Source organism: Drosophila simulans, chromosome X, assembly GCF_016746395.2.
Source record: "Drosophila simulans strain w501 chromosome X, Prin_Dsim_3.1, whole genome shotgun sequence".
In the NCBI taxonomy this organism is placed as follows: domain Eukaryota; kingdom Metazoa; phylum Arthropoda; class Insecta; order Diptera; family Drosophilidae; genus Drosophila; species Drosophila simulans.
This window is the reverse complement of record NC_052525.2, coordinates 19467485-19478330: the sequence shown is the minus strand read 5'-3', so window position 1 is coordinate 19478330 and position 10846 is coordinate 19467485. Positions and strand designations below refer to the sequence as shown.

General features: G+C 45.8%; 1 protein-coding gene across 1 annotated transcript; it reads right to left on the bottom strand.

The window, feature by feature from the left end:
• Positions 1-5602: 5602 nt before the first annotated feature.
• LOC6726493 lies at positions 5603-6831 on the bottom strand. The gene has a single exon (XM_002107413.4). It carries the CDS (start codon positions 6673-6675, stop codon positions 6055-6057), a length of 621 nt encoding a protein of 206 aa, XP_002107449.1. The 5' UTR covers positions 6676-6831; the 3' UTR covers positions 5603-6054.
• Positions 6832-10846: the final 4015 nt, after the last annotated feature.

The window sequence follows — 10846 nt, the reverse complement described above, 5'->3', positions numbered from 1 at the left end:
GGTTTGGCTTGCCCGTAGCCCATTTCCAGGCATTATGCAGTTTGTTGGTCTGTCAAGACATCGAATGGAGTTGCTCTGCTCGGGGAAAAACAGAAATTTGGAAGTCGGAAAAGCCTGAAAAACGCTACTTCGTCACTTCGAACTTCGAGCTGCTCGAATAGCGGGACAACAGCGAGATTAATTCTCCAAAGGAGAATTAAAGAATTAAGGCATTAAAGAACTTGCCTTATAGCACAGTTCCTAAGAAATCCCAGGAGAGTTGAGCTCTTAACCAGGAGAACAGAGCTCTGTTCTCCGAAAGATTCTCATTAGCTCGCATTACATTCGCTGAACTAAAGCATACTTCGCGTTAGATGAGTGAAATAAGTATATGTTTTATGAAATGCCCTCGTATATTTCCTTCTGTCCCCTGCCTTCACTTCCGTTTCCGGCCCTTTGCAGCGCGACAGGAGAAGGTATCTGAAAACCCCAAGGCGTCCATCATTTCTGTGCCTTTTTAAATCAGCGCGGAGCGAAGCGGGAGACAGGAGACACTCGCTAAAAGGAATCATGCCGACATTATGCCATTACATTTGCATAATTATCGTTATGTGTGTGGTTGTGGGTGTGGCTATGTGACTCACCCACTCACACACTCAAGCACTCAGCCACTTGGCTTCGCTGAGTAAATGTTTGCATTTATTTGCATTTCAACGGAGTCAAATAAATATGAAAGCTCAGCACTTGCGAAGTAAGGGAAAAACGGCGATGCCAATCGGCTGGGGGACCGGAGTCACAACTTTAAATTGAATTCAAATTGAAAAACTTTCCTTCGCTGTCATATCCCTCGGGCATATCGATGGCCCTTCAACTGGAGTCACCTGTTGCCCAAGGCCAAAGCCCGCAGGACCTGCAGGCGATCAACAGGTGCAGCCAAGAATGCGCCAACTGAAAGTATTCCCTCCCAATAGGAATATTTCCGCTTGAAAGCGGAAAGTTCGCTGGTAATAAGTTAGTAATACTTCCAAATGTTGCAATAGATATTGATATTAACTACTACATTTCGAACTACTAATGTAGATTCAAATTTATTTACAATCCCATATGCTGAAAAAGATTCCTCCCACATTTTATAAGTATGATTTTAACTCAAGTTTCATGAAGCTAATAAAACACACAAACAAAACTCTAATATGTAGTTCAAATCGTATGTCCTCACTGAAGATTTGAACAGGGATGTTGATTTCGGCCAAGATTCAGACTCACATTTCTGTAGTTTTTCACTAAGACCACCGAGATTTGGCAGCACTGAAGGATTTCCCAATCCATTTAATCGAGGAACAAAACTATTTTGTACTCAAGTTTCTTAAAGCTTAAAATTATTCAGGGATTGCCATCAAGAGCCAGAAAACGAATGAAAAATCGCATTGTCTTTGCTGGCATTTCTTCATTCAACTGCTAGGCAGGAGAAGTAGGTCGGTTGCGCCCCACACTCGCCCATCATCAGACTTTGGTCACATCTCCTGGTGGCCAACCAACTGCTCAAGGTCGGCAAGGCCCCCATGGCAAGGACACGGATGTGAGATAGCCAGAAAGTCAGAAAGCGACGTCCTGCCGCATTCCTTCGCAGAAGGAGCAATGCGAAATTTCCAATTAGGTAGCATCTGGTCGCAGTAACTCGCTCCGGGAAATTCAATAGTTCGTGATGCGGAGCAGGCCGATATGCCCGAAATTGTGGGCCCGTCTGAGAGCGAGAGCTCGAAGTCTGTCGAATGAAAATCAATGTCACAATGTTTGAGCGCCAGCTGACAAGTCATCCCGGCCAGCTCCACATCCTGCAACCCGTCGAGTCCTTCGAGACCGCACACACGAGCAGAGACCGTTGACGAGCGATGGGCTGCAATCCACTCTCCGACTTTCGTCCTGGCCAGGACCAGTGATATGTAGTCCTGAAAAGCACAAACGCACACGCTGCAGGAGGCATTCACGGCACTTTTGGGCTCCCGATGAGCAAGGATTTTTGAGAAGACAGGGCTGAAGGCTGGAGATATTCGCACATGAACTGCAGCTAAGAGCGCTCCACAGATTTTGCCATTGGGCACATAATCAATTAGCATTGCGAAAAACACTCCGCTGCTCGGGCACGAAATTTGAATAACAATTCTGCATAAGCCCCACTCGTATTATTCATTATTCTCGCTCATTTTGAAACATTCAGACGATTACCAAATTGGAAAATGTTACAAATTTTTGCGGATTAACGGCAGCAATAAAGAGCGAAGCCGCTTGTTTGTGTGTGTAAGTGCGGGTGTGCGGCTGTGTGGGTGGTTGTCCTTGTGTGTGTGTGTGTGTGCGGCAGACAATCGCAATCAAATCCGCAATTCTAGCCACCCAAACCACTGGCCTCGCTTTTCCAGCACACACACACACAGACACTTGTTGAAAATCATAAAAATTTGATGTACTTAAAATTTTCATAAAGCTGCCAAACAATGCCCAACATGAAGAGCAACAAAAACAAAGTCGGTTGCAAAAAAATGTTTAAAACTTGCCAACTTGTTTGGGCTTCGTTGGGTATAACGCAACGAAATAAAAACCGACAAAAAAACACTGACAAACGAGCAATCAAATTTGTTTAAATGCAATTCTGCGGACTTTTTTTGGATCACGCTTTCCGGTTGCTATTCCTTTTTTTTTTTTGTTTGTTTTTTGTTTTTTGTTTCGAGAGCAGTGCAATGCGGAGCAAAGTATACAAACTTCACAGCGCAAATTTCAAACGAGGCTTACAGTAAACAATTGAGCGTTAAATCGGCGAGAAATCGAAGCGAGCGAAGCCAAAGAATAAACAAAGTGCAAAATAAGTAAGTGGAGTCAAGTGGCCTTTTGCACAACAAATATAAGTAACAATGGGCATGGCTTTGCTTTTAAGATGAAAAGAATAAAGTCGAAAAACTATAACTATAGATAATACGAAGCACTAAAGAGCAGCTAACTAGAATTTATCTTGAATTCCCTAATGAACAGATACATTCTTTCCTAATTTATCTATATTTATTTTAAGTTGTGTTTATCTGCCAGCAACTTCGTTTAGTTTAATTTGAATAAATATAAGACTATATATGACTATAACATACATGTGGGAATTGGTTCGAGTAAGAATACTCGCAGTGGAAATAGGTATTAGATCTTTCGATACTTCTACATTGCAGCCCTGATTAAAATGCAACCATAGACGAGAGCAAGCTATCGATAGAAAGGGAGCGAGTGTAGAGTGGAGAGAAGTCGAGTGAAGTTGTTGCCAAGAGCGGTTGTTCCTAAATCTAAATAATAAATTGGGCAATAAGTCTAAATAATTAAATTTGAAGAACATAAATAATTTGTTACACTTTTAAGCTCTACTATTTGTATACTACACTATACTATACTATACTATACTATATATATGTACAAAGAACATTTTCAAGAATTCAAGATGTTTATCCATACCTTTGACTAAGGTACTTCAGTTCCTCCCCATTAAACAATAAACTGCCAAATTCTTGGTGGTTGGTGGAATCTTGTGATAATTATTCAACCATATTCTGGCAGCTCGATATCGGTGGTGAATGGGGGCATTAACATGAACATAACGACTAACTGTTGCCAGCGGAATTTCCGTCCAAATCGCGACGAGGTGTTCCTAATGGGATTATGTTCGTCGGGTCGGAAGAGCAGCCGGTTCTTTGTCGCCACCAGTCACGATATACATGCACATATATATACTTACCTTATATACATCTATATATAGTATGCGAGGAAACTGGGCCTCTTTGAAGCAAGTGGCACAACTATCGTGCATCCATCGCATTAATTTCAAGGAGGGATCGCGATTTTCTGGGATGGAGCGTGCGTGCCGATAGCGAACTAAGTGCAAGTGGCGTTCGCTAATTGTTGGCCATGTTTTTCTGCTGACAATTCGCTTTCGGCCAAATAATTCATGCAAAACTCACGAAATTGTCACGCAACCCAGTTCACAATGCGGCGATGATGATGAGACGTTGTTAATTAATTAATTATCCCCCGCCGCCCGACGGGGCAGGCGGTTTCGTGATTTATGATAAGAACACTTTGCCCCACTCCGCCGCCGCTCCCCTCTGCCCGCCCGTTTCCTGTGCGCATTTTGCGATTTGGTGAAAATGATTTCCTCCTGGCTCCCAACACGCGAAAGTGACATTTTTATTGTTGGCGTTTTGCATGTCGAGGGGATGCCTGGATGTCCCTAGAGAACAGGTTAGGGGGCTCGGGTGGGTGGGTGTGGCCTGGGCGCTGGCTGTATCATCATTAGGCCAACTCATTTTTGTCCTGCGCAGCGTGGAACGCGTGCATCATGTTGCAAACGGCCAGATGGGCCACTCTGCGCTGGCGAAAAAGCAGCGAGAAAGGACGCAGGACCTTAAGGTGGCCCATGTTGACGATGCTAATTAGCCTCCGCTCCGCCATTGTCCTCGGCATCAGCTGGCTACGCCGCGAGTGGGCCGAAGGACACTCTCGTCCTTCGTCCTCCAAAGTGGCATAGAGACAAACAAACCAACAGGCAGTCGCCAAAGGCAAAAGTTTTCGTGGACAAATGATCTGCGGAGTGCTCTTACCTCCTATGATAATAGTCAACCACAGTTTCAAAGGGACTTGGAGGATTTCACCCGAAAATGATTTAATTTTCCGCACTGCAAATTGGCATTTGCCTGCTTCAAGTATCTAGAATTTAATGTGTAATTAGCAGACTGTTCTATTTTCTTCTGAAGGGAATTATCTTTAAGCTGATAAACGCAAGAATTGCAGCGCTTTGTACGTGTTTAATTGTCATCTTTTGAGGTATGATTTCGATGTACTACGCCCTCGCATGACTCTCGAAGGATTCCCGGTGTGGCAATCTCCATTCGCATCTCTGGGCCCTCAATAACCGGCCAGTCAGCAGTTGTTCCCCCCAGATTCCGGCCTGTCAGTTGTCCCATTTTCGATTCCATCAGATTTTGTGTATTCGGAGCAGCCGACGGTGGTATTATCATCAATTCCAGTGTCTGGCAAAGGTTCCACCGCACCTGCACCCCGTCCACTGTCCGCCCACAGCATCCCTTGGATTTCTTTCATCCGAGTTGGTCGTCCTTAAAATATTTTCGGAGCAATGTTTCCATAAATACACAACACAGGATCACAGGATGGGAAAAGTGGCTATGGAACTGGGAGTGGAAGTGGGAGTAAAAGTGGGAGGCCGTCAAGGGAACAAGGGACTCAAAAACAGGCACGCACCGAAATTCGGCACGCTTTGGGTGTGTGAGTGCTCGGTATCTTTGTGTGAGTGTGCCTGTGTGGGTGGGTGGCCATAAGCAACATAAGCAACAGCGAAGGAAGAATAAACAAAAGCACTGCTCGGCCATTGTTTGCTTAGGAATACACACACACACACACACACACACAAGCACACACACTCTGCGCCACGCACACAGCAAAAGAAATCATAATTCCGTGAACCACAGTGCGTATACGCAATACGGGCAGCAGCGTTAAAATCGCGTTGCCAGAAATTGTATGAATAATAAAAGCCAAAAATTGGCCTTCGAGTGAAACGAAATGAAATTAGACAACATTTCTGATGACTTTCTCCTCTGTTTGGGTCTAAAATTGCCCGGGATTGTATTTTTGGCATTTTGGCATTCGTATTGGTTTTGGGCAGTTGAGCAAGGCTAGCACGGGGAGCAAGGGGAGCAAGGCAAGACCAGGAGGAAGGGGCCAGTCGAGCCGACAATTTGTCAATTGACGCGCATCCAGGCGCTGGCAGCTCCTTCCGCCCGACTGCCTCTCAATGCCAGGACACCAAGTCAATTTTCATAGACATTTTACTGCAGTCCATCATTTCGCCCCGTTCCCCATTCCCAGTATCCTTCGGCACGGTCTTTAGAGCCTTTCGAGTCCATCTGGCTGGAATAAATACATTTGCTCCGTCTGGTCTGCTCCCGGCATGATCGTTCGTCTAATTGAGGCCGCTTTGCGAAGTCCTTTTTGTCAGCAGCACAGGTTGCAGGAGGCGACCACAACGGGCTAGCAATCAGTGGTGGTGGCCAGCAGCTGCAGATGATTCTCCGGCAGCTGGACTTCATCAGGATTCTGTGACTCCTCTGGTTCAACCTTCTCCAGATCCTGATCCTGCTTCTGTTTCTGTTTCTCCTCCCGCTGGCAAAGCACCGCCTTCATCCGGATGTCCTTGCTCCTTGACACCCTCTCTGCCTGAGTGGTCTCCGTGGCCTCGTAGGCGTTTATCCAGAGCATGGCCGCCAGCGTGGTCATCAGACCACCCATGATGGCCCACTCCCAGCGCAGGTAGACTTCGGTGGAGACGCCCAGGTAGCGGCGCAGCACGAACCGGGTGGACAGGTGGAGGATGTGCTCCACGCTGCACCAGAGCCAAAGGGCCAGGACCTCCATGAAGGCCACGCCCAGCACCAGTTCGATCAGGAAGGCGGTCAGCCAGCCCATCCGGCTTCGATAGCGCGTGGGCAGGATCTCCATGTCGTGCAGGAAGTACAGGATGGCGCAGTAGGCAATGTGCCCGGCGTAGATGGTGCCGGGAATCACCGGGAATCGCTCTATGTCCAGCAGACAACTGCCACGCATTCCGAAGTGCAGAATGCTGGCAATCAGGAGTACCAATGTGCAGGTCATCGTGGCGATTCGTTGTTGGCTATTGGCTATTGTTAATTTTTCAATTTTCCTAGATTTCTTTTCCGATTTTCGAATTTTTTTTAATTTTGTAACAGGCCGAAAGGGGAATGTGTGTGTGCTAGCTTCAACGAATCGTTGTGATTTGCTTATGTAAGGCCGGTTGTCCAGGCTTTGAAGTTTTGAGCACTTTGGCGCGGAGTACGTGATCGAAGGAAAACATTTCCTATCTGGTAACGAATGCACCTGCCTTAGCAGGGGAATTCGTTACTACTTAACTTTTAAAAATACGATCGTAAGAAAAGTTGATAAGCTACTGGCTATTAATTGCAATATTCATGGCGAATCTTAATCTTTGTGTCAGTGCCTCCATAATTATTTTTCTCGTTTTTCAATTGCCTCGGTGAGGACTTAGCACGCCATGTGAAAATGCGGAAAAGAGGAAACTCCCACCTGCAGACGGGGCTAATTCCGGGCTTAGCCATATTTCCAATTAATTGTAATTCGCTCTGGCGCAGACAATTTTCATGCATTTAGCAGTGCGCCAGGTCATTAGGTGACCCCCAGTTCTGCGCTGGAAGACCGCCGTGCCCCGCCCCCCTAATCCCTTGTCACGCCCATTTATGTTCATAAATTATGCAGTCAACCTCTGATGCTCATTGACCCAGAGGAAAAGCCCCCTTGCCCCACCTTCGCAGTGGGGCAGCTGTCGAAATGTTATTTCTTTCCTTATTTCTGCCTCATTTTTTTTGTGCTGGGAAAAGCGGGCGGGGAAAACCGTTTGATCCCTTCCGGCTTAGCTGGGACTAAAAGTAGAGCACGACGAAAATAAAATTAAAAAAACAGACTGACAGCGGGTGGGTTAATCGGAAGTGGGGCTAGATGGGGAATTGGACAACTCAGCGCCAGAGACAACTTTAAATTTATTACGAGCCAGTCCCAAAATTATGTATTTCCCATTAATGTGTCTTCTTTTTCGGACATAAACGCTAGATGCTCCTTCGATCGGCTCCTGGTTCCGAGCCATCCGTTGGGTGGAGCAATATTTTGCAGTGCGAGTTGGCTTTGATTAAAAAGATGGATACCATCCCCAGTCGATTGGGATTTTTTGTTTTCTGTTTTCGGGCAGCTTGACTTGCTGCCAGCCAGTCCATTGAAAGTTTTGTTTTCTGGTTTCTGGTGGTTCCCGCAGCTCCGCCAACGAAGCACGTACAATGGACTCGGGGAAATGGGAAAACTGGGGAAAAGCGGGGAGAACTGGGTAAATGGGGAAATGGGGAAATGGTGATATGGTGAAATGGGGACATGGGAAAGTGCCATCCCCTAAGAACGCACACTATTTGCTTATGCAGATTTCGACCAACATTTCGCATTTGTTTTCAAACGGCAAACAGCAGCAGAAAGTGAAATGTGAAATGTTGCAACAAAAGGGGTCACCAGATTTTTCTGATATCATATGATATATGAGATATGGGCCCTTTTGTCTCTGCCACTTCCACTTGCCACTTGCCACTCGCCGCTGTGGCATACATATATTTATGTTAAATTCATGATATTTAAATTAGTTAGCCAACAGTTTGCCCTTGGTCCCTCGTCGGCGCCCTGACCTTTGCCCCTTGGGGTTTGCCGGCCGCACAAAAGGCCACCCGGCTGCAGTGGCCAAACATTCAATTATGAGGCCTCCAGCCTTCGAGTTTCTGTGTGTCTGACTTTGACTTTGGCTCTGGATTTCCAGCTCCAGCTCTTGGCCTAAGCTCATCTGCCATTAGCATTTCAAATGCCACGCATGGGAAAGTGCGAGGGGGGAGGAGGGGTTGTTTGGGGGGAGGTGGCATCAAACTTTTGCCATTTGCCTGCGAGCGGCAAACGACAAAAAGCAACGCAAGCTGGCTAAAGTTTGCCATCATATATCTTGTCAGTGTGCGATGCATACGTTATCGGCGGCGCCCTTCTTTCTTTCTAGCAGAACCCCTGACCCCTGACCCCTGACCCCTGCCACCACCACCCGCACCCCCTTTCATTTGCCGCACTGGTCAAGTAAATGAGTTTTCCTGCGGCTTTTCCACATTTGTTTTTGCGTGCCTTGCCATTTGACAGATCAAAGACCGACTAATACACGAGCAAACAACAAACACACTCGCACAGATCGGATGCCGCACCGGAAATGGATATTTAATTAAAGTTCTCGGCTTTGTCGTCGCCTCCTCTTTGTCAGCCATTCGAATTTCCCCGATAGAAAATTGAAATCGCCTAATGTTGAAACGATGGCCACACAAAGGTGAGCAAACATTTCCCAGGACTCATATCACATGTCGCTCGAAATCAATGGGTGGCATCCCCCAGCACAAGTTACTTTCTAAGCAAATATATAGTACAATAAATGTTTAAAAATAAACATTCTCTTGGCCTGCTGTGCTAAAAAACAGATGACAGATGATTCTGCAAATAAAGTGCCTTAATCTAAATTTGTATTAAACTGGGAAATTCGAAGCCATTAAAAGATGAAGCGCTATTATATTACTTGTAAGAATACTTGTGTTACTACTACCAAGTAAGCTAACAAGCGGAGAAAGCACCTTTTCTCCCAGTGTAGCCAATCGAGTTCGGGGGGCTAGGCGACGGAGCAGCAAGTTGTTCCAGAGACAAACTTTATGACTTTTATCTGAGCTCAAGTTTTGAGTCAACCTAAGAAGTCGAAGCGTCGAAGCTCAGCCCCCTTCAAAAAATAAATTTCCTTTGCCAGCCATTAAAAGTGGGGCCACCCAAGCCGCCCAATTCTCATCAGCTGAGTTCTCAAACTGCCTCACGGCCAAATGCATAAATATTTTCACTGTCAGTGCGCCACGCCTACTTCTTACCGCCCCCGTGTCCTCATCCGGTTTTATCACACTGAAAAAAAGTGTTGTCGCCGCATTGTAATGAGCGAACTTTCATGGGTTGAGTTTTCTTTTATTGCAACTATTTTGGTTAAAGTGAATAAGCTGCTTAAAATTTCCATGTGCACATTCATGTTTGGCCCTTTCACTGCTACTTTTTTTCGAGTGTAGCAGCCGCTTAAAAAACTTAAACACGGGCATTTTCATGTACATTCATTTGGGAGGCTGTCCACGTTGGCGGCCCATGGAGGAATATCGTATATATAGGAATATAGGATGTGGGCGTGGCACTGAATTTGCATATTTGCAGAAAAGCAGGGCGACGCAACGCAAAAGTGTCATAAAAATGCTACATTTCAATGAAACGAAGTCGGAAAACAACAACAAATAGGGCGGCAATGGGGGAAACGGGGGAAAAGTCTGGACAGCCAAATATATAAGGGCAATAAAAATGTTATATGCCGGCAAAAGTCGGACCAGAGATACCGAACGATGTCCGGCAGGAATTTTAGAAATATGCAAAGTGTTTCAGGACGAACAGAAGCCGGAATCTCTGTATCGGTCTTTAGGAACACATATTTTTATTGACCATTTCGAGGAGCTAACGAAATTACTCAGAACACCGAGTGAATGGAGAGTCTTACATATAAATTCCACTGTGACTTGTTGTGTTTCAGTTGAACATTTCCATAATTATAGTGCAATTGGAGCCAATTAATGGGTCACGAAAAAAATCCGCTAGTCACGGCAATATTTTCGCACCGAATCCATTGTTCATGGCGACATGTGGACATCGCGGAGTATTCATGTTTATTTGCGAAATGGAAATCCGCGATATATAAGCATCCGGTCCGTTTCCCGTGTTTTGTTTAATCAGTTTTGCAGCGCATTCTAGTCGCTCTTTTGGGATGTTGGAGATGTTGGGGATGTGGGGATGTGGGGGGTGTTGAATGCTGGATACTCGCTGCCTTTCGCCGGATTTTTGCATAATGAAATTGGAACACGGCGCACAAAGTGAGCTGCGATGCCGACATCATCGAGTTACAAATTCGTTTACGTTCACGTTCCCCTCCCTTTATCACTCGCCAATGGGGCGGGGCGGGGCGGAAAATGCAGGAAAATGCGAGGAGGAAAACAAAAAAAAAAAAAAAGTTGGGAAAAGGCACAACACAGTCGTGGCGCGGAAATGTTCCACGTTTTTCTCACTTCTTTCTTTTTTTTCGCCGCTCTCTGTGGCTCTCGGCCCTTTGTTTTTCGTGGCAGATTGCGTCAGATATTAAATTTATTTACGCGAAATT

What these genes read in the sequence shown, in the direction of transcription:
- LOC6726493 (XM_002107413.4), bottom strand. Translation starts at nt 6,675, where the DNA reads ATGACCTGCACATTGGTACTCCTGATTGCCAGCATTCTGCACTTCGGA.